General features: G+C 58.4%; 1 protein-coding gene across 12 annotated transcripts in view; it reads right to left on the bottom strand.

Annotated features, from left to right (window-relative positions):
- Window positions 1-683: 683 nt before the first annotated feature.
- Window positions 684-23,743, bottom strand: part of RGS3 (regulator of G protein signaling 3) — a 242,348-nt gene continuing 219,288 nt past the window's right edge. For 8 of the 12 annotated variants that reach the window (XM_074973668.1, XM_074973669.1, XM_074973670.1 and 5 more), the window contains 6 exons: window positions 22,001-22,591; window positions 11,678-11,751; window positions 6,167-6,268; window positions 4,977-5,038; window positions 3,468-3,634; window positions 684-2,693 (listed from right to left, as the gene is read on the bottom strand). In XM_074973668.1, the coding sequence (XP_074829769.1) occupies window positions 2,508-2,693; window positions 3,468-3,634; window positions 4,977-5,038; window positions 6,167-6,268; window positions 11,678-11,751; window positions 22,001-22,591 (1,182 nt within the window). In that variant the 3' untranslated portion in view covers window positions 684-2,507. Of the gene's footprint in view, window positions 2,694-3,467; window positions 3,635-4,976; window positions 5,039-6,166; window positions 6,269-6,554; window positions 6,966-9,693; window positions 10,175-11,677; window positions 11,752-22,000; window positions 22,592-23,743 lie in introns of those variants that run through there. The other 4 variants (XM_074973677.1, XR_012642096.1, XM_074973679.1 and 1 more) reach the window with 4 other exon arrangements.

Genomic DNA, 23,743 nt, shown 5'->3' with positions numbered 1-23,743 from the left:
CCCTCTCACCCCTTTACCTTCTGCTCGTCCCTCCTAACAACCCCTCCACCCCACAACGCATGGCACTGCCATGCCTTTTGCCACCATGCGATGGTCACTCTGCTGGTATGCTCTACCCCTTCCATAACCGCTCTGTGGTGGGCTGGGCTGTTTAGCTTGTCAGCTCTTTGGGGCAGAGCCCGTCTGCTATCTGTGTTTGTGCAGCACCTAGCACAATAGGGCCCATTTCGGCTGGCCCTCAGGCACCCCTGGCATACACAGGATTGATCAGGAAAGGAGCTGGGTCCCTGTGAAGTGAACTGGTACTGCCCAGAACACATGCACCATGTAAAGCTGAACAAGACTGGAAGGTAAAATTGGGTGTCACTGAGTGAAATCAGACATGTTTAACAGCATGGTCAGTGTAAGAGACCCAGATGGGTAAGAGACCCAGATGGGTAAGGGATTGTAACAGAGCCCGTCTGTAAAGCTGGAACATTTGTAATAGATTTATAGGTGTTAAGGTCAGAAGGGATCATTAGATCATCCAGTCTGGCCTCCCGCACAGCACAGGCCAGTGAATTCCACCAAGCAATTCCTGCCTTGAGTCTAGGCCTTCTGGCAGAGCTATTAGACAGAGACGTGTTGAATTAAATCAAATTAAAGGCTCCAAGCGATGGAGTGATTTGTAGAGATCTCGGGTTTTAATAAGACCATCAAATGCAAGGAATACAATGGACCAGCCCAGATCAAAGGAAAACTGTGGTTAAAAACCGAACTTTCAAACACAAACGCTCTTTGCAGTGCTAGGAATAATCCTTCCGAACAGCACAGTGAGGCTTCAAACCAGCCGCATTTACCTGTCACTGCTGGTACTGCCTGCTCACATTTGGTGTTTCACTGGATAATGAAAACACTCTAATCCCCTTGTGTGTCTGGTCGTTTCCACTTTCCAGGTCTCAGGTCCTGGCCCCGTGCTGCAATGTTTGGGTTACAAACACTGCAGGGGAGTAGTTTGTTTTAAAAAAAATTCATGGAGACGGCCCTACTGCTCCTGGGGGTTTGGAAGGAAAAGCTTGTATTTTTACAAGAGCTAAATCTGGACCCAGGTTAGTCCCTTTAGACCACACCCAAGCAGTGTTCAATTGGTCTGTTTAGGCCACGCCCACGGAGAGGTGGATTGCACAGCCTGCAGTGTGGATTAATTTTTCACACCTATGGAAAAGATGCTGAGTCTTTTGGAACAAGGTGGAAACACGAGTGGGTCCTTCCTGGAGGAACTTCATGCTTGAGGAAACTCAGCCCTGGTGCCTTTGGAGCCACTGTTTGGGAAAAGAGAGCAGGCTCGCGTGGGTTTGTGGTCCCAGTTAATATTACACAGGCCAGCTGTTTAAAGAAACAACCCATGAAGAAAAGGCAGGTACAAGAAATAATATTCTCCTTTTATTTACACTATAACCATGACGTCAACATGTTTTTGTTAGCTGCAGAGATGCTTTGCATTGTAAACTGGGCACTTAGACGCAAGACATTCTCTCCAACTCCGTCAAATCCAGCACTAAGCCACGTTTCCCAGACCACGACATCATTATCCAGAGCAGTGAGAGTGTCTGATTCACACAGCTGTTTATCTACACAATCAAACCCTTCATTGTCACAGAACTATATATACACCCAGGCTCTCCCAGCGGCCTGCTGCTTGGAGCACAGAGTTTGTCAAATAAAACCCACCGAGTTAGAAAATGTTGTACACACTCTTGGAAGAGATGGCCGTCCATTCCACTGCGGGACTCCAAGACACGCAGAAATATTGCACTTGTAAATTAACAAAGGAAAGGATTCAAGGAGTTCCTATTACACAGCAACGCATCCAGCTACAGGAGGTCAATAAATAAACAGAGAGGTGTGTGGTGGGCGTGGGGGAGGAACTGGCTCTCGCTGCTTGAGGGGCGCATCACCACAGACAGACAAAAGAAGTGCCATTCTATCCCACGATCAGGGCCTTTTGTTAGCCAGTTTGGCAGGTGCGAGTTCTGCAGGGCCAGGGCAGCACGACAAAGCCATGGAAAGGGGTTTGGTCCAGTTCAGCAGAGGCAAGAAGCCGGTTCTTGCTGGTTTCCCCTCTCCCCAAAGCCTCCCTGCCCACCGACTCACTGCCCACTGACTTATGGCCCCCAAAACAAAAGACAAAGCTCAGGCCAGTGCTTCACAGTAGTCTCGTGGGAGCTTCCCTCCTGGCTAAAACTCACACCCGAGCCTTGGCAAAGGGCGTCGTACCGATGAGATGGCGAGATCCTGAGGAACGGTACACTGGAACAGTACCAGACTGCTCGGCTCTCCAGCCCCCTTGGCCTCTAGCTCTCTGCCTTTGCCTGTCCATGTGTCTGTTCGCTACAGAGATATGGCTTCCATGGGCGTGAATCCCAGCAGAAAGGCATGCTCCCCTCATCCAGCTCAGGGAAGACCTCCCCAGTCGATTTCATGTAAACATACAGCTCCCAGTCTGCCCCAGACAGTGTCCTTGGGATCTACAGTGTGGGGCTGGATTTCTTCTGGTTAATTATGTCTAAATACAACTCTGAGCGGAGGAAGCGGGGGTAAGAGTCCTTCTCCATGAGCCCATAGATCCGTTTCTGAGCGAGGTCGAAGCAGCTCCGGGTAATGGTCTGCAGGTTCTCTTTGGTGTGCTCCCGCGTGTAGGAGTCCAGGTTCACCTGCAGAGGAACAAGGGACAGTCACCGTCAGCTACGTCCCCATACAGCCAGGCACAGCAGACACCGGGCTCCCAACGGGGAGCGACGGCAGGTGCTGCAGCCTTTCCAGCCTGGCCTATGCATCAGTCAATCTCCGTTCCAAAGGGCACCGTCACCCACTTGGGAAGGGCTTCGGCAGGGCAGACCCAGGCACAGACCAGGGCACCGGATCTCTCCCAAATGGGAGCCATGGAGGGATCATTTAATGGGTGTCACTAGGGCACCTCCCAGCCACTTCACAGGGTGACAAGGTGCTGCTAACAGGAGGGGTTAGTGGCAGTGCTCCCCAAGTCCTCCCATAGCTGACTCAGCAGCACTGACATCAAGCCATGGATGTTTCTGGACGTTACCCTTTGGCCGGTGTGGGTGTCTACTGGCAAACTGAGGTTCCCTGGAATTTGAGCCCACCCTGAAGCCAGCCTCCAGCCTCAGACTGAATGACTGCCCATTTCCTGCCCCCAGGGCCTCGCACTTGCCAACGGGCACTGGCTAGTATCTCCAGAGCAGGCACCAACTGGCACCTTTCCGTCCCCCAGCACACAGTAGCGCCGTCTGCAGTCCCCGACTGCATGGTCCTCCATGCTCTCTGCCCTTCTGACAGCTGGCATCATGGGGCCCCAGCACTGCAGTGGGATGCACCGGGGCTCCGAGCAATGTCTGTGCTGTGCAGAATACACAGCTGGGAACTGTCCCTCTCTGGGTGCAGCGGGCCGTGCAGCAAACGCTCCCCATTACCTCTTTGCATGACTGGATAGCAATGTACTCGGCAAAGATCTTCTTGGCCTTGGACACCATCTTGGATTGGGATTTGATCTTCTTGTACTCCTCGCACGCAAGCCAGAATTCCAGGTTCTCCTCGCTGAACTCCGTCCGCAGGAAGGCCCGGAAGGCAGCCAGCCCATCTGTGGGGAGCAGAGACAGGGCTCTACTGCCAGGCCCCAGCAGCCAGCCTCCGCCAGACACCCTCAGAAAGCAGGGACTTGCTTAAAATACAGGCCCTCTGGAATCCCCCTGGCATCCCCTCCTGGCAAACTCTTCCCTCTGCCCTGGGGGAAAGAGATGCCTGGGGAGACATCCTCTGTTCCAGTCCCTCCACCTGATGTCTACACTCTGAGCTGGAACTGCTACCGCAGCCTGGGAATTGGGGGAAGGGCCGGGAGTCAGTTGTAATGTCTCCTGCCCCTCAAAGTCCTGCCGGGGATGGGAAGGCTGCGGCTGCGGCTGCAGCTGGTCTGGTGCGAGAAGCACACCGAGTGTCACGGCAGCGGTGCCTTCACCAGCCCTATCAGGCTGCCGCTCTGCACTGAGGCAAGCGCCTCATCCCAGTGCGGAGAACCACAGACTGGTCTGGGCGTTGGCCTGATCTGCTCCAAGTCAACAGGGAATCGGGGCACGCGCGGGAACGTTCACTGTGCCCACAGCCAGGTGTCTGGACTGGACTGGCATTGCAACAAGCATCTCCTCTGAGCCCAGAGAGAGAGGGGTCTCCTTCCATCAGACAGTGCCTTCACCTGAGAGGGCCCACCCAAGCACTGTGTGGGGGAGGTGTGGTGTCTGTAGGTGTGTGTATGTGGAAACACAGCCACCTCTGGGGTGGAACGCCGGGACTGTTCTGTGGCTGTGTCACCATTTTAGGGCAGGAAACGGCAGAAGTTTGCATTCCTAGAGCACCTTCCATCCAAACATCTCAAAGTGCTTTACACACTTTACTGACCTCCCCTCCCAACTCCGACGGGAGGTGGGGAGAGATCCCTGTCTCCCGTTCCAGAGGGGAACCTGAGACACAGAGTGGAGGGGGACAGAGCTGGGCACAGATCACAGGACCCACAGACCCTGTCACTCCCAACCCATCCAGTAACACCCATCTCCCTCTAGCCTAGCTTCTGCACTGGGACACAGCCCGACCGGCCCGTGAAGGGAGGAGGTGGAATTTCTAGCACTGCCATTTCTCCAAAGAGGAAGAATCAAGTAACTACTCGGCTCATTCGGATGTAATTGGAGCGCTGTCCCTCGAGAACATGGTGCCCTCCAGGACAAGGCCTGCTCCCCAGCCCCACAGGGACCAGAAGGAAGGGGAGTGTCTCAACCCCACGCTGAACACTTGGCCTGGGAGCCCCCAGAGGGAATCGCATTCGTGAAGCATGAGGCCAGAGCGAGACAATCCTGTTTGGCCAGCGGAGAGCTCAGGAGTGGCACATGATCCCCCGAACCCTGGGGCGGGGGAGGGGGGCAGCAAACACTTACATCTGTGCAGCAGCAGTTTCTCCAGAGATTCCCCCCACTTGAGAGCTTCCTCCGGGGTCGGCCTGCAATGGAAGGGGCCATTCATTGGAAAGGCAAATTTGTGCTCTTGGCTCCTGGGCTGCTCACATTGGCTGAACAGCAGCAGCTGCACTGACACCCAGACATCACCGCCCCCCAGCATGCAGAGACTCAGCACGGCTTTGAGCAGGGGGGAGCTAAGCAGCCTCTCTCCGCCCTGTGTCAGCCCAGCCTCAGGCTCAGACACTGGGCTGCTGGCAAGGTGCTCTGCCAGCCCAGGGTGGGGCAGGAGAGGATCAGACACAAGAAGTGCTCCAGTGACTAGCTGGGTCCTCCCGCACGTCTGAGCATGTGTTGGTGCCCCAGGCTGGGGTCAGCGAGGGAGCTCAGTTCCAGGTGTTAGCGACCGCTGGACCAGCTCCCAGTCACTCTGCACTGAGCCCAGGATACCAGGGGCCAGCCCTCCAGAGCCAGGGCTTTGGGCACACACAGCCTCTCCTGGGGAGCCCTGCCATGAGTGAGTGGGGCAGGAGAAGGAGTTGTTCTCTGAGGGGTCACCAGGGGGTGCTGTGAAAGGGGCACCTGCCCCTCCCGGCTCACAGACCCTGCCCTGTGCTCTGACGGGTGGGCAATAATCCATGTGGGGCAGCTGGGCAGGAGCTTTCAGTTGAGCTGTTTTTTGGAAGGCTGTGTGGAGCTCAGCCACAGGTCATGGGGCTTGGAGCTGGACGCACTGTGGGAGGTTCTTTGGCCTGTGTGAGGCAGGAGGTCAGATTGGATGGTCAGAATAGTCCATTGGGGCCTTAACATCCATACCTTTTGGCTAGCCAAGGCATCCTGCCCCCTGCTGTCATGGGCGGGGGACAGCAGCTGGCACCCATCTGGCCCTAGTGCATTCACTCAGAGAACAAAAGCTGAAAATCTAGCGCTCTAGGTCAGGATATGGTCTGGGACTCGGGGCAGTGGGGCTGTTCCTGCCCTCCTGGCTGGGCACTGGGTGTCCTGAGGACACGCGGTCAGTGCAGATCTCCCATGGCAGCCTGTATTCTAACCCCCCTGTGCTGCGGTGGTGTCACAGTGCTGCGTGCACACCCACAGCCCACCCCCCTTGCTCAGAGAGGGCCCAGCAGAGCAGCTCTGGTAGCCCAGTGCCTCCCACCACCAGTACCTACTTGAGGGATTTCATTGCTTTGTCCAGCTTGCTGATGGGGTTGGCTCCTGGAGACTCATTTCGCCGTCGAAATATCCCCAGTCGGTTCTTCATGTCTTTGGCCCTAGAGAGAAGAGCAGGTTTTAGTGCCCAGGTGGGTAGCTCTGGTGGTGAGGGCTGGGGAGAGGGACCCAGAGCAGCGGCCCCATGCTCTCACTCAAGGCCGTTGTTTCTGGAACCTGCTGCCGGAGGGTGGCTGACTGATCAAGAACCTGAGCAACTTTAGGGCCCAGTGCTAGAGCTTCCTTGCACGGCTCAAAGCAGGGGAGAGACGGAGTAGCCGGGGGCCAGCCTAGCCAGGTGCAGCCCTCCGCTGCATGTGCTCCCCCCAGCATACACCAAACACCTACTCCTTCATGGTGTGCCGGCGCTGCAGGTTCCCACTGTGTGGCTGGGGCATGCCCAGCAGCATGTCCGAGTGGAATTCCAGGGGCTGGGGCTTGGAGAGGTCTCGGAAGAAGGGCATGGCTCAGGCAGTGTCCCCCGCCCCAGGCAGCGAGCCCACGGAGGGACCCTGAGCCTGGAGCGCAGCTCCCCGGCTGGCAGCAGGTCGGCGAGCGACCAGCCTGGCCAGAGGCTGCAGGAGCTCTGCCTCCCAGCTCTGTGCTCTCGCTCTGGGCCAGCGAGTCAGGAAGTGGGAGGGACCGGGCCGGAGGAGCTGTGAGTGCTCCATGGAGTGACAGAGGCATGTGTGAGTCAGGGCGGTGTCAGCACCAGCACAGCCGTGCTCCAGCTGTGCACAGCCCTGCACATGGGCTGCAGCTCTTTATGAAGACTCCACGCCTGGTTGCTGTGGCAACCAAAGGAAGGTGGAAAAACCAGCCCAGCGGCAGGATAGTGGGGCTTTGCAAGAGCAGGGGAAAAGGCAGGCAGGGATTTACAAGGAGCTATTTATAGAGTGCAGGCATCCTCAGGAATGCCAGGGGGACCAGAGCACAGGGCCCTGCACCCACAACGGGCAGAGACAGGGATGTAGATGTGGTGTTAGCCTCCAGCGGGAACACCACAAGGGCTTTGGTGCAGCCACGGTCTGTGTAAAAGGGCCTGATCTTGCAGCCCTTACTCAGGCATCGACTTGCCTGAGTTACACAAGCCCTCAGGGCAGCCAGGGGCTCAGCTCACTGTGGTGCTGGGTAGATCACAGGGAGGGACATGGGGAGCCAGTGCAGAACTGCTGGACTTGGCTAGGGAAAACAGCTAAACCTCCCAGCTGTTCATTGCATGTGCAATGTGATTTAGTTGGGGTTGGTCCTGCTTTGAGCAGGGGGTTGGACTAGATGACCTCCTGAGGTCTCTTCCAACCCTGATATTCTATGATTTTATGCAGCCTCCCCACGGGAGAGAGACAGGGAAAGCCCCAGAGCTGGTGGGCCTGCAGCTGTGCATGGGCCACAGGGGTTTACATACACTCTGCCCTAGGAAGGCCAGAGAGGACTTTGGCAGCCATTTACACAAACACATTGATTGGTAGTTTCTAAACTAAGGCCAAGGCAGCCTTGAGTTGAACAGGCTTTAGCCAGCTACTGCTGGGACTGTCCAGTTAAAGCTGACAGGCCCACGCAGCCATGTTGGGGAGGGCATGGAGTGGGAAGCGCTAGCCCAGGGTGGGAGGTGAAGCTGTATCTCCAGGCCCAGCCCAGCATGGCCTGGTCACGTGGCACACTGCGCAGCCCCGGGTATTGGTCTGACTTGCAGTGTGGCTCAGGGAGGGGATTGTTGGAGCTGAAGTGAAGGCCGTCCCTGCCAGTGGAGGAGATCCAGGCCCTTGTGACACTTTCCCAACGCATCTCTCCGCCACCTGCCTGCCCTCATGACAAGGCACAAGGTATGTCTTTGTCCCATACAGATAACAAAAGGTAAGTAACCGAGCAGCTGGAGCCAGGGCTGTGTCCAAAGGCTCTGCACAGCGCCCATCAGCACCGTAGCTCCTGAGCTCTCCAAGACACACTCTCTCTTCCCACAGTCTCCCAAGCAGTGACTATGGTGCAGGTGTCTAGCTGTGCAGAGGACAGCTTGGGTGCAGTGCAGGACAGTAGCCACTAAGCAGCAGCACATCTGCAGAGAGTGGCTAGGCAATGGAAGAGAGAATCCAATGCTCAGGGGACCACGGCACAGAATGGCCTGGTGGGGACCTGGCCACCGCCCAATCCACAGGCTCTGCACCCCAGGACAGGGGCTTGGAGAAGAGACTCTCCTAGAAAATGGTTCTCTTGTCTGAATGACAGGTGGTTTAGCGCTCAGCCCTACAAGGTGCTGAGCACTTGGGCCCCAATCCAGCCAAACACGTACGTACATACTTGGCTTTAAGCTCCTGTGATGTTCCATTGACTTCAAAGGCCTCGTCAGGCACCTAAAGCTAGGCACATGTTTAAATACTTTGCTGGATTGAGGTTAAAGTGCTCATTGCCTTGCTGAATGGAGCCCACAGTGACCAAGGCTGGGCAGTGACTCGGATGCTGGGTGTCTGATGCCAAGTATCAGTCAGAAAGCAACGTGGGAAAACAGGGTCTAAACAAGGAATCTTGCCCTCAGACACCATCTGTCTCCTATTACAGCAGCCCCAGGAATGCTAATGCCAGAGTGCCGTTTTCCAAGAGAAAGCCACACAGCCCTACACATCTCAAACCCACAATTGTAGCCATGTTCTTAACTTAGCAACTCAGTGGTTATTCCTCTGCAAAATCATCCCCTGCTGTTTGCATTGGCAGTGTACTTGAGAAAGTTACAAGCACTCTGGTATTTACAAGCACACATAGAGAGAGCATGTGAACATAACCATGCACAAATACTTACATATCAGCACAGTGCAAATTTCTGGCTATAAACAGCTCTGTATCTCCTGCCTGAGACTAAGCAGTTCGAGACAGCTCCAGATGACTTTTGTATCAATCACATGCAAAGAAACACCTGACGAGATTCTACATTTACTAACTGCAAGAGACAACTGTCCTTTGTTTTCCTTGCACATAACTGCAAACAAACGACAGAAACAGCCCTCACCATCACCAAGGCTGCATCAGCTCGAGAAATCCACAGAACTGAGCTGCCTGGTCCCCAGTGGATTATTTGCCTTATGGAACATAGCAGCAAAAGTGACAGCTGGTAAAAAACTCTTTTCTCTTTCATTTTGGGGCTAGCGACTCTTTTCAAAACCACGAGGGCCTAGAAGCAGCCATGCCCCAGATATTCTGGTTTAGGACAGTCTCGCAAGTCTGAAAGTGAAGTTCAACCATTCATGGAAGGAAAAGAGAGAGGGGTCAGAGATTCTCATTGCATGGGCGTCTCTGAGCTCCTCACAGCAGCCCTACACCCCATCTCTCAGTGCCTGTGCAGTGCAGCCACACCACTGCATGCCAGCCTGCCCAACACTGCTGCAATGCCACCTCCAGCACCCGCACACACACAAAGACCACAGCAAACAGCATCACATCAATTCCTCTGCCCTCCTGGGCTCTGGGCAACAACCCACAACTGGGCAAGAAATCCTACCTTTCCAGGTACTTTTCTGAAAAGTCCACCATCGTGTGGTACATTGGGACGCGTCTGTGGCGAGCGATGGCTGGAGGTGTGCACTGGTCTGGGGAAGAGAGCAGAGTGCCAGCTCTCAGCTGCAGGCACCAGAAATACTCCACATGGACTGACTGCAAACAAGCTGCTCAGCCAATAGCAGGGCAGCACAGCGCTGAGACGCTCCACAGTGAATCTGCCGCTGTCCCCTATTGTCCCAAGGTGAGGAACAGATGCATGGCTCTGCAACTGCCCTTGAGACTCATCTAAAATGGGAAGCTTCACTAGTCTGAATCCTCTTCTTCCTTCCCAGCCTGATTCATCTGAGCTGGCCTCTCCCAGCCTGTGCAAAGCGGTGGGGCAAGGTCCCGTTGCTCTGCACACAGAGCGGGGAGCATGAAAAGCTGATTGTGAAGGACTGGTTTTAAATTAAACTGTCAGGAGGAAATAATCAAAAATGCAAAAACCTGAACCCTTCCACAGCAGTGCCTGCTTCCCCACCCCATGTGGCAACATTTCCCCCTAGTGGCACTCCCACGTACTGCTATATTTAAACCACACTGCACAATAACAACTAGCCAAATCCCCATGGTGCAAGCCTGCAGGGGAGGAAGGAGGGTCCAGTGGTTGATGATACTTACCTACCTCTGGGGGCCCCGCGAAGAGATGGGCACCCCTGGGATAGGAGCACTGCCCATTGAAGTGACCCCTTATGACTGCGTCAGTCACCCGCTGTACACACATCCTGTAACCAGGCAGATAACTGCCCCACCTGCGGCTGTTTACACAGTAGCTTTCCATCCAGACCACACTCAGCACCTATTTTTATAGAACAATAAATCGCCCCCTCTCCCAGGTTTCTGTGGCTGCCCCAAGTGATGGTTAAGGAGGACAGAGCCCATTTGCCAGGCCTGTTGTTGTAACAGGTACAACTGGTCACACCTTTGCTTTTCAAATGCAAGGCAGTTTTCCCAAAGCAAACCTGTAATGGTGATGATCATCGGTGCTTCCTAGGCTTCTTTCCCCACGGCACTCTGTCTGCACATGTCAGAACTAGATCTGTAACCAATGCTTCTGTGCAAGAGTCCACACTCAGGGCACACTTGTGTGACGCGTAACACTTACAGCCCGACTTGCAGCATGGCTGCAAACCTGAAAAGGTGTAGGGGTGTGTGGGGTGGGGGTTTGGGGGGGCTGGATTTCCACTCTAGACACAGTCAAAGGTCAGCACAGACCAAATCTGAGCAGTTAGAAAGGGTCCATCCTGGTAAGCTTCCCACACTGGCCTCATTCTTCTGTTTAGTCAGAGGATTCATTGCTGGGAGTGCTTAGCAGTTCTAACAGGCCTGGGTCCTTCCCTGGGATATTAAACATCAGCAGCTGCAAGCTTCCCTGCTCCTCTCCCTGCCTGGGGCCAGCAGGAAGGAGGCCCCAGTTCAAGTTTCACTCACTCTAAATGTCCTCTTTCTGACCTCCACTTCCCTGCAGCCCAGGGAATCCTGTGTTCCATGGCCCCACGAGCGAGAGGGCCTATTAGAAACCCATCAAGAAAGAAAGGAGCCCCTAACATCTTCCATTCCTACCCTGGCTGTATGCTACTGGCCCTGCAAACTGCCTCCAGTACGCACTCCCATACATTCCCTGAGGGAGGTCCAGTTTCCTTCAAGGATAGCCAGACTTTAGCTACAAATCTAAAGCGAGATCTTACTGCATTCTGTCCTTACCACTCCCTTCCCCCAGTGTTACTGAAGCGATGGTCGTACAGCTGCACAGAGCTCTGTCTGGCCCACCAGGGACCCAGCCCAGACAGAGCACAGCCTCCTTATTTTAAACACAGACGGACCACCCTCCCTTCCCGATCACAGCATGAGACCTGCGTGGAGCCAGGTCTCCAGATCCTGCAGGCAGTGCAGCCACGCAGCACAGGTGGGACAACACTCTAACCCTGGCCTCGCGTGCCACTTACAAGTTTTTGCTCTTTTTCTTGCAGGAGGCCTCGTCCCCATCCTCACAGCCGCACTCGTTGTCTGTTCCGCTGAGCTGCAGGGGGAAATACAAAAACACTGTCTGCATCGTGGTGCCAGTGTGAGCCCTGCGCCCCTGAGTGGCGCCGTGTGCCTCCCGCTCCCACTGGCAAGGCATTTGGGGCCTGCAGTCCATGGGCTGGAGGCTCCTCTGGCCAGGCAGGGGGAAGGTGCCTTTGCCAGCAGAGACCACGTGACCATGGGGAGATGAGCATGAGATCTGTGCAGATCCCTGGCCAGTCCCAAAGGCCACTGGGCCAAGGGCCAACTCCTCAGACAGGGGCGCAGATCAAACCCACAGTGCAGGCTGCCTGGGCCAACGGCTGTCCCAGGCACACTTAGGGTCCCTGCCAGCTCCAGCATCCTCCGGGAGGGGTGCAAAGCTCAGCTCGCAGCTCATCTGGTCGCCCAGACCTGGCTGGCTTCATCCCTACTCAGCTCCACAGGCCTTTCCACCACGCTGGGAAGGGGCTGCCCTTGAGCGATGCTGGCTGGCAGGGAGCGCCCAGAGGGTGAAGGTGGAACAGGGCTGGGGATGCCAGCCCCTCTGCCCCCACTTACTGGTCTGGGGAGGGGCAACCACTGGCAAAGAATGGCAGCAGCCCCTGCCAGCCATTGGAGGGGCAACATGTCAGAGAGTCCCCCTCCTCCCCCTGCACCACAGGCATCTGCCCCCTCACGCCCCAACAGACCTCCTGACACCACCCCCACAACAGGCCTCTGCCCCACCCCCGCACCATAACAGGCCTCCTGACCCCCCCCCCCCCCAACAACAGGCCTCTGCCCCATCCCCGCACCACAACAGCCCTCCTGACCCCCCCCCCACAACACGCCTCTGCCCCACCCCCGCACCACAACAGGCCTCCTGATCCCCCCACCCCCACAACAGGCCTCTGCCCCATCCCTGCACCACATCAGGCCAGGTGTATCTAACCCCTGAGAAGCTTCATCACATACAGCTAGACTAGCCCTTCAGCATTGGGAGCCGTGATGAACAGAGCTGTAGGTCCCGTGTGTGTTGATTTTATCCGAATACCAGGGGGCAGGGAGAACAAAGGAACGAGGCTTCCCCGGCTCAGCCTCCGTCAGGGTCCCGAGAGGTCCCCAAACCTTTCCAAGGAGATGCTGCATTGTAAAGCCTCACACAGGCCAGCCAGGCAGATCCACCCCAGCCAGAACGACCGAACAGTCATGGCACAGTAGAGGCTTGGGCTTGTATTAAGGATGGCGACAGGGTGGGGTAATGGGGCCCCGAAGTTCCAGTGAGCCTAGGTCCAGCATGCTGCCCCGCCGTCCAGCCCTGTGCTGACAGCCGCAGTTACACGGTGTGAAGGAGATGGCGGAAGCAGAGCTTGCACTCAGTCCATCCTGTCTGTGCAGACACAGCCAAACTAGCCAAAGCCCAGGCGTGTCAGCAGCCCACCCGGCCTGCTTTCTGCGGCTGCGTTACCACGCCCAGAGGCAGGGCTCTTCCCATCCCAGCCTGGGCAGAAAGGAGAGAGGAGATGCTGGTGCTGCTGCCCTCCCCCTGAGGCAAAGGCAAGAGCAGCACGCTCTGGAACCTGCGTGTATTTAAATTAGCCTTGGAATAAGCGCGCTGAGGCCCAATCCTGCTCCCCTTGGAGCCAGTGGTAAGACTCCTGCTGACCACAGAAGCAGGGTTGGGCCCTGGCACATGTCTCTGTCTGAAGGGTCCCAGGTGCACAGGCACTAGTCTGAGGGATTCCGTTGTAGAAACCTCCTATTTCAAACCAGGAACCCTGGAGAACTCACCGCCGAGCCCTCTCCCGGCTCGGCTATTTCTGAGACTGAAGCAATGGCCCATATGTTCAAAGTGAGGCACATACATGAAAGGGGCCTGGTTCCCCATGGCGGCTGGCTCCTCCCTTGTGAAATCTATAGAGCCCCGGCCAGGTTCTGGCTACTTAGCTCTTCCCATGCAAAGCCTGGCCAGCAGCAGCCCAGCTTGAGGCTGGGGCACAGATGGGCCTAGGGAGCCTGCACCTGCATCAGGCGAGGCGGTCGGTCGGAGAGGCAGGTCCAGCTGCTAGCGGAGCTTGGAGGTGTCAGACAAGCCAGACCTAGGACAAGTCCCAGCCCTCCCCAGCCTCAACACGCTGGTGAAGGTCAGCCACCTCTGCAGGAGCTCCTGTCACTCAGGGCCCTGGAAGTCCCAGGCGATCTCTCTGAAGATCAGCTGGGCTTTCCCAGGGAGCTGGCTTTGCCTTTCTCCCCCTCAGCATGTCAGCTTGGCGCAGAGCACTGATGTACAGCCATCCCATTCGGCTGGCATGTGTGCCCAGAGGGGGGCAGGGGATGGGGTGTAGCAGCCATCAGGACCACAGGACTTAAGCAGGACTTGCCAACAGCTGGCTGCCAATTTATTAAAAGGTGACTTTTAATAAATCTTGGAACATGGGGCAAGTCCCAGAGGACAAGCAAAGCTAAAATGTCTATATTTAAGAGGGCGAGGGGGATGGCCTGGGTAACCCCAGGCCACGGGACACATTGATAACGAATTCAAAGACGACAGCACAGTTCTGCCCTTGAAAATCTAGGAATCCGCATGCTCTGCTGGGAAGTGGCTCTTAATCCATGCTGCAGAGAGGGCCATGTGGCTCCTCTTCCCAAAGGGCAGTCTGGGAACCAGAGCCTGATTCTGGCCACAGCTGTGGGCACATCAGGGAGGGTCTCATGATGTAGACCTGGGAAAGGCACAGGGAAGCCCATGCTTCCAAGGGGCAGTTCAGCCCTACCCCGCCCAGTGAACGCTGAGCTAGGGGCACCTGGCCTGGCATTTCCCAGAAATCTTGGAGCAGCTTCAGAGCAGCTTTCCTGCACACGGGTGGGGAGGCTGAGCCTCCACTGGTGTATGCCTGGCCTGTGCTCCGCCTCTTCCCATCCCTGCTGCACCCTTTCCCTGAGGCCTCCACCGCTGGCCGCTGCCTGATGAGTCTGTCCCTCCTCTTCTCCACTCCACCCCCCACTCCGGAGGTCCGATGTACCTCCCCGCGAGACCCCACCCACCCCCCACATCCCTCCTCACCCCCTTGACTCTGCAAGACCCCCCCACTGCGTTCCTCCTCACTTCCCCCACCCTGCGGGGGTGGAGGGACATGGCGGGTGGGGGAAGTTCGCAGGGGAGGAGAGGAGGGACTGGGCAAGTGGTGGCAGGGGAGCTGAGTGGGGGAGAGGGCGGGGCCTGGGGCAGAGTGTGGGTGGGACTGTGGGCAGAAGAGGCGGGACAGGGAGCTCGCTGCCCCCAGTGGGCCCCTGTGTAGGATCGTCAACTCTGGCTGAAGCTATTCCGGGAGATTTTTTCCCCAACATGATGTAATTTCATTTTCTTAAAATAGCCTATTAAAATCTCCCAGATTGCTTTCAATAGTCACCGGGAGATTGATGCCGATTCTGGGAGACTCCAGGCCAATCCTGGAGGATTGGCAACCCTGCCACCCTGTGTCTGGCCCACTGAGCCCTGCCAGTTGTCTCAGTCTCTGAGCAGGATGCAGCTCCTCCCGGCCATGTGAACAGATCTGCCCCTGGTCCTGGCAGCTCGCATTGTGGAAGCCCCGGACTAATGTTAGCCCAGCACCTCCTCCTACCAGGCTCCAGCTGCCTTGGCCAGGGTGCCCACAAACGCAGCCCCCAGCAGCAGTCACCACCCGGGGAAATGTGGCCTTAGGGCCAGGGGGAGGGCAATGCCCAGCAAGCAGGCTGTCCGTCTCCTGCCCTTCCGTGCCCACAGCGGCAGCACTGACTGCAGCAAACTGCAAACCTCAGCCAGGCCCGCGTCTGCACTGACAGAAAGGATGGCTTGGGTAGGAGGCTGTGCCATGAGACTGCCCCCCCTCAGGGCCAGCGGCAGTGTGGGCTGGCTAAGCCGGTCGCCCCAGCAGCATTCCCTGGCATTCCATGCCAGCTGAGCCCCAGCACCACACAGGAGTAGTGCACGCTTTCCAGGATTCCCGGCACCCTGGCCCTACCGTGGGAACATGCCTCCCAGCCCAGCAGCCCCGGGACTTCCTTCCATTCTAAGCTTGTGCTTCCGGAGTTTATCAGCCCCGAACAATGCAGCCCTCTGATAATATGGTCCTGGCGAGTGACCGCAATCCAGGCGACTTGCAGCCCTGGGAACGTTTCCTTCCATTGTCGGAAAAGCCTCCACTTCCGCATGGAGACAAAAGGCAGACAGCAGCCTAATCTCAGCCCCAAACGTCCCAGAGCTCCCACCCACAATGGGGCCTTCAAACAACCACCTCTGAATCCCAGCACCAGGCAAGCAGGCGAGCGAGAGAGCTCCAGAGAACCAGACACAAAAGGCTTAAAAGGGTCCTATGCACACTGCACATACAAAGATCTAACACCTTGAGGTTTCTGGTAGCAATGCACAGATAGAGACACCCCACCCTCCCATGGTGGAGGATTCTGGGTAGTGCAGTCCAAGAGGCATTTCCTGTTCTTAGTAGCATTATAATTAGAACTACCACTAGAGGGCACTCCATAGGCAGGTTACAGGGGGTTTTCTAGTCCCTGTTAAACCCCTCAGCAGTGGGCAGGACATACCCCCAAACAAGCTGCTACAAGGGCCCTGGGTGTCTCCCTTCTCCTTTCTCCAGCACACCTGCCCCCTCAAACGGGGAGTGTGCCCACCTCCAGCGGCAGCATTTGGTCAGCCTCTCAGAGCGATTCATCCCTATTAGGAACCACAGTGTGCGTCAGCTTCCATAGGAAGGGTGGCTTCCCCCAGTGACATGGCAGCAGTGACCATCTCATGCCAATGCCCCTGGCTGGAGATGGGCCTCATCCTCCCTGCTGTATCTCTGTGTAGAAGGGAGAACAACAAGCTCAGAGCTTGGGGAGCTGCCCAGAGCCACTGAAGGTCCCCTGGGAAGCAGCTGGGAGGCATGGGGGCAGGGAATGGCAGCCTGCAGGCTGTGGGGTGGCTAGCAGCTGGAGGTGCGAGGTGGCTGTTCCCCAGGCCCTGCGCAGTCCCCAGGAGGGTCAGCAGTAAGAAAAGAAGTGAGTAAACTACCCCAAGCATAACTCCATAATCCTCAAACTCCATTTCCTCGCATTTCCCCTCAACTACATTATTGCTCCCTGGCCTGCACCCCACATGACCTCCCTCAGCCCCACTATGAACCAGCGGGGGGGTGTCTCAGATTGGGGCAGGTCCCCTGGGCTTGGGTCTGTCGGGTGACCGGGCTGCTGCTGGAATCAGAAAGTGAGAAGGGACTGCAAGGACAGGTGCTATGAGCAGGCAGTTTCCTTTACTGTCTGCTGGCACTGACGCTACACTGGGCCTCTCCGCTGACAATGAAATAAACAGGCATGCTAGGGAATCTGGGCTGGGCAAGGAGTGCCACCCTCAGGCTTTTGAGAGTGCCTTGGGGCGCCCCAGCCATCCTGCCCTCCCTCAGCCTCCTCTCCCCCTTGTCGCGCAGCTACCGAGGCAGAGGGGGCAAAGCCAGCAGAAAAGCTGCCCGGCCCGGTTGACTGAGTCACCGAAAAATTGAGAGGCTACCCTGGCCCCTGCCTCCAGACACACTCAGAGCAAATCTTCTGGGGTGGAAGGAGCGGTGGGGGCAGAGCACAGGGGCACTGACCAGCCTGCAGCAGCTGCTGCTGAGGCCTGCGCACCACCGCCTCCAGGGCAGCCAGGGGAGAGACCCTGCAGGGGGGTGGGCAGCGCTCACCTTGCCACCCACACCCACAGCACAGAGTGAGCCGCGAGCAATGGAGATCAACTGTGCGGGGGGGAGAGGGTGCTTACAGTGCCCCCTGCCCCGGCTCTACATTTTTTTACTGATTGTTTTGTCTGTGACCCCCCCCTCCCACCTTTAAGCTGTGGTGATAGCTTGGCTAATGCACAGTGCTTTCTGCCCCGCAGTGCCATAGGCCCCACCCAACCCAAGAGTTGCAAGGGAGGCCATTGCTGATTAGCACAGTTGCCCATCACTGGGCGCTCTTGCATTGAGCAAGCAGGATGGGGATTTCTGACCCAGGCCCAGCAGTTCTCCTGAGTGGCTTGTCAGAAGCAGGGCCCTCGGCACCGGGCTGGGGTTTGTTCCCTGCTGGGAGCGGCCCTCACCCAGAGCAGCTCTTCTGAGCATGGGGTGGTGGGTGGGCAGCAAGGGGTTCAGGCCACAGCAGTAGAGCCGGAGACTGTCCAGTCACAGCCCTGCATGGCCCAGCCCATTCTTGGGGCGCTCAGGTCCAGTCAGTCATGAGGAGCAGGTCACCAGGCTGACCCCTGGCCCTCCCCTCTGCACTGCTCCTAGCAACTTCACTGGAGGTCCCTGCTGGGACTGGCCTGGGATTCCCGCCAGCCCCGCCAGTAAAGCAGGTGGTGTCTGAGCCAGGCTGATCTCCCCTGGCATAAAGAGAATGGTGGTGCTGGGCTGGAAACAGGATGACAGCGACTAGAGGAACCGCGTGTGCCAGACTGGGAGATTCTGCTCCCCACAGGCAGAGGTTGCTGCTGCTTTCGTGGCTGACATTAGCTAGCCCCACAGCGCACACAGGGGCTCTCACATCCAGCACCATTCGGCTCTCAGCCTTGAGGCCCCTTTCCGCTGGCACTGTGCTGCCCTGCCTGGTCCAGGAACACTTGCTCTGCAGTCACCAGGCAAACCTGCTGGGAGCACGGCGCTGTGTGGCGCAGACCGAAGCCCAGGCAGGAACGGCCAACCGAGCTTCGGAGTGAGCCAATGAAGCAAGGAGTCAGGCTCCAAGGAGTGGAGGGATGGGGTCTCTCCTGAATACCTGGTGGCGACAAGGAGGCAGGTGTGTCACACCCCAGAGATGCTGGCCTGTGGAACAGAGGGGTTCTGGTGTAGGCTGCCGGAGTCCACTGGGGGGCAGCAGTGAGCTGCCAATGCTCTCCTGGAGGCAGTTTCAGCGTTAGAGCCCTGGCTGGGACAGTAAACCAGCAGGGACAGATCGGCTGCCTGCAGAGCCTGGCGCAGGCTGGCCTGGTAACTGCACAGGGAGCCCCACTTCCTGCAGCCAGCTGTGTCACAGCTGCATCTCGGCTCAGGAGCGTGACACCAGGGCCCTGCCCAGTCGGACAAGCTGCAGCTCTCAGGCAAGGCTGGACTTTGTAACAAACCCCAGTGTCGAGCCGTGCCGAGGGACCACGGTCATGCCTGGGCTCACTGGGGGCCCTGGTGACAGCAGGGGCAGAGTGTGACCCCTCCTGCTCCAGGAGCCCAGACCCTATCACTGGAGCCACAGGCCAATGGCCAGTAGCTGCCTGTCTGATGAGCACTCCTCATTTTGCCCAGAAGGGGGCAGCAGAGTCACTCCAGCCCCAGAAGTGGCCGACGCGAGCTGGCTCCCTGCAGGCTCTCACGAGACCGAGCCAGTGCATCTCCTGGGGGAAACCGGCATTGTGACACCAGGACCTTCCTCAGCACAGGTGGGCCCTGACTGCCAGCAAGCCTCTGACCTGTGAGCAGATGAGCCCCACCCCTTCTGCCATATTCCTACTCCCAGCGCCCTATGGCTGGCTCCGGGCAGAGCCGCTCCTGGGCTGGCTGGCGAAGGGGGGGACCTGGAGCAAACAGGCTGCTTCTCCTGAACCCCCGTGGCACCCAGACCCACGCTCACCCTCTGGCCTGAGAGCTGCCCAGAACATTGGCTGAGTCTAAATGGATGGAGATCCCACAGAGAGCACAGCACTGCCCTGGCCCAGAGGAGTCCATCTGCCTACCAGCCCCCAGGCTCCCTGCTCTACTCTGAGCCAGCCCAGAGGAGCCGAGCACTGCGGGTCTGGGACCCCCGCCCCACTGCCCTCTGGACAGGTCAGCTCCATGGCTGTTCCCAGGCAGGCCCACGCTGACAGGGCCACAGGAGAGCTAGCCAGGAGGGCTGGAGCAGGGGCAACATCTCAGCACTAAACCTCTGGGGATTAACCTGAGAGAGGCCTGGAGTGAGTCATTCGCTGGCAGCTCCCAGCGGGACGTGCCCCCAGCGGAGAGTGCTGTGAAGGTCTCCCAGCCCCTTGCACAAAAGTTTGCCAAGGGCAGGTTCTTTCCTGTAAGTATTTGTTATGCAACAGAACACAGCACCTGGCAACTGCTGCACTCTACTCTGACAGGCACAGGACAAGCTCTCAAATGTAGCTCAGCCAGCGCCCCTCAATCCCGACCCACAGCCCCTGCTAGCCCAGCCCTCGGCTCCCCACACAGCTCTGCTGGTGCCCCTCAATTCCAACCCAAAGCCCCTGCTAGCCCAGCCCTGAGCTCCCCCCAGCTCTGCTGGTGCCCCTCAATTCCAACCCACAGCTCCTGCTAGCCCAGCCCTGAGCTCCCCCCAGCTCTGCTGGTGCCCCTCAATTCCAACCCACAGCTCCTGCTAGCCCAGCCCTGAGCTCCCCACATGGCTCTGCTGGTGCCCCTCACTCCTGACCACTATTCTATCTGGGGCCACTAGCAAAGAGTTGATTGAACATGGTCTTTCCTTCTACTCATCTAGCAGAGTAGATCATAAGATACTGCTGACATCACCCTCGTTTCCATGGCAAAACACTGATGGGACCCACCCAGCGTGGGACTCGGGTGCAGGATGAGAGCCCAGGAACGGGGGGGGGGGGGGGGGGGGGGGCGGGGCAAGCCAATGCCTGCGACAATCCAGCGGAGAATCTGAAAGGCTCCACCACAGGAAGTGCTTTGGCACCAGGATAAGTTCCCTCTAAGCTGCGCAGCCGCAGGGCTCAGGGCCCCGGCGCGGAGCTGCCCCGGACTTGCCACGGCCGGGGGAGGCGCCTCTCCCCCGGCCCCAAGCTGCTGTGGTGAGAGGGCTGGGGGGAGTTCTCTCTCCCCACCATAGCCCCTGGGCAGCCTGCATCCCAAACCCTTCATCCCCAGCCCCACCCCACACCCCAACCCTCTGCCCCAGCCCTGAGCCCCCTCCCACACCCCGAACTCCTCATCCCCGCCCCCGCCCCAGAGCCTTCACCCCCAGCCAGAGCCGTCAGCCCCCCACACCCCAAACCTCTGCCTCAGCCCTGAGCCTCCTCCCACACTCCAAACCCCTCGGCCCAACCCACATCCTATGAATTTTGTTATGTGCACCAATATGAAGGGGATGTGCCCCCGGCTGTTGCCAAGCTTTGGATCAAGGAGGAGCACTTCTGCAGGGCACAGTGGCAGGGCTGTGCGCACCCCTGCAACACTGAGCAGAAAGTCCCAGGTGGGTGCAGCAGTGGGGCTGCCAGGGGCACCTCCCCCAGGCACGTACGCTGTGTGAGCACAGGACTGAATATTAAACATCCGGCTGGGGAGGAAGCTGTCGAAGGGAGGGGATCAGACGGTGCTGCCAGAGGAGCCAGGCAATGACACCATTGGCAGGGTCACCCTTCTCCGTGGGCAAGGGCTCAGCTCCCCCGTGCCAGGCACCATCTATCTGCTGGGGAGATGGGGCTCTAGGCTGGGGTCTCTGGTTTCCCAGAGCTACGAGGGGATCATCACCTGCCTTGCAGAGGCACTGGTAGCACTGACGCTGGGGGTGGAGGGTCTGGGTCCTAAGAGCCCAAGGATGGACATGGGGGCAGAATTTTCACTGGGCTGCCTGGAAGGGGCACCAAAAACACACCCCAAACCAGCCCAATCTGGAGGAAAGGCACAGCAGCTCCATGAATGCTGCCCGCCCATCCCGCCGGCACCACAGCGGGACCCAAGGTGCCATCTGCCATGCTGCGGCTTGGAGCGCAGCAGGGGGACAGCCACAGACCTGCAGTGGGGGTGGGACTTTGGGGATGCTGGTGGTGGGCCCCACCGTGCCTGGGCACTGGAGACAACTGGGCTGGGGCCTGGCATTTGGGCTCACTGAGTGACTTGTCCTCCGTGGGCAGGGTGGGTACAGGGTGAGGACTGGCGGGCGAGCACACGTCACCCCCCAGCGGCTGGTTTGCAGGGACACAGGCCTGTCAGCCTCTCTGCTTGGAGACCCATGCCAACCTCCCCAGCTGTGCACCCTGCAACCCCTGTGGCCAGGGACTGGATCTGCCCAGGGCCATGCAGATGAGGAAGGCATTAGTCTGGCCTCCCCCATTCTCTCTCTGGCTCCAGGCCTGTATCCCCTGGAGCGCAGAGGGACCCCTCTGTGGGGGAGAGGAGGTCAGACCCTGCCGAGATAGCCGTCAGCCCTCCTGACAGCAGGACACCCCCAGCCAGGGAGGGCACCCCCGAGCTCTTCCCCACCATGAGGAAGAGCAGCCCCGGCATGGGGAGGGAGCGGGGGCACTCTGGCTCACATACCTTCCTGTGCCCAGAGAAGAGAAGGCCGAGCTGGTGGATGGAGCCCCCGTTCTTGGTGAGCTCCTTCTTGAGGGTCCTGGGCGAGGGCAGTGCCCAGTGGGTCTGGGGACCCTGGATGTCCAGGCAGTTGAGGGTGGTGTCGGAGGTGAAGCAGTGGCCCTTCGTCTCCTGCAGCAGGCTGCCCTCGCTGTGGGTGCGGCGCCGCAGGGAGCCCTGCACTGTCAGGGTGTAGGTCGGCTCGCAGACCGACGGTTCAATCATGCTGCAGCGCTTGACCTCACTCCTCTCCAGACAGTGCTGGTCGCTGTCCTCCTCCTCCTCGTCTTCCTCCTCGTCCGTCGGGCTGTCCGCCGTGCTGTCCAGCCGCAGCTCCGGGATCACAAAGGCTGGTCTGGAGCCAGGCTGCTCCTCCACACACTCGGCCACAATCACCACCTTCTTCTCCTCCAGTGGGGCCCCCAGGGCAGCCGGGATAGCCTCCTTCAATGCCCCTTCGGCTGCCCCCGCTGTGGCCAGGCAGGCATCACCCCCTGCCACCTTCTCCTCCTCAGAGGGCATCACCCTCAGCTCCTCAGTGTCCGTCTCAAGCATCTGCCAGGGAAAGACAGGACAAAAGGGGGGAAATGATAAGCCCAGGAGAGTTGGGAACATCCCCCAGTGTCCCGGGGGCCCTGTGCCAATGGGAGTCAGGAACATCCCCCAGTGTCCCAGGAGGCCCTTTGCCAAGGGGTATCAGGAACATCCCCCAGTGTCCCGGGGCACGTACCGAGGTATCTCTCTATTTCTAATCCCCCAATATGTCGATTCAGCCCCACTGCTGGGTCATTGCCCACAACGGGCTGGGCCAGGCTGCAGCTCTGACAGCTCTGGATTGGGGCATACTGCCCTCTGCTGGTGCCGGGGAAGGTTTCCTGTCTGCTGCCCAGGCAGGCAGCACTGGGCAATGTCCTTCCAGCCCCAACCACTGACCCACAGAACGAGGGGCAATGCTGCTTTATTATCCTCATTACAGCCAGCCCGGACCCCCCAATGCCGTCCCTGCTGAGTGCTCTCAGGAGAGGGTGCCAAGGAGGAGGGACAGACGATGGCATGACTGCATCCAGGTATGGACTACCTACACATCCCCTCACCCTCAGAACCAGGCGCAAACCAGGGACCTCTGCTGGCAGCGTGCATGGCCCAGTAGCCCTCATGGAGACGCGGCTCCGGAGGGACCCTTGCAGAGCCCACCCAGAACCCAGGGCTTCCCACCAGCCCCAGTCTGTGCCCGCTGACCGGCCTCCCAGTCTGTCCCATGAGCCCCACCTCACCAGAGGACTTGGGCTGCTTGAAAGTGGAGCACCCTATGTTGCATGGCAGGGTCCCCCTGAATCAGAGCTCTCTGACGGGTCCCCCCGGCGTGCCAAGAGCAGTTATGTTACCGGCAGGGCTGCTGCTCCAAGCTCTGAGAGCCCTGGGCACGGCAGCCCCACTCAGAGAGCTGCAAACACAGGCAGCCACGGTCCCTGGGGTGGTGGGGACGAGGCACTGGCAAGTGTCCGAGGCCAGGCCGGCTTGGCACAGTCTGGCTACAGGCACCTGGCACAGGTTCCAGACACAGACGGGCTCAGCCAGAGCCCATGACCAAAGGGCACTGTCCTTACCCTGCATGGCACCCCAGCACCCGCTGTGGCTTGGCTCAGTCTCCTGGAGATCCTGCAGAGCTGAGCCTGGCTCTCTGAGCACCAGGGACCAGGCTGCAGC

The sequence above is a fragment of the Natator depressus genome, chromosome 16 (genome assembly GCF_965152275.1).
Source record: "Natator depressus isolate rNatDep1 chromosome 16, rNatDep2.hap1, whole genome shotgun sequence".
NCBI classification, from domain to species: Eukaryota; Metazoa; Chordata; order Testudines; family Cheloniidae; genus Natator; species Natator depressus.
This window is presented reverse-complemented; position numbering and strand designations above follow the sequence as displayed.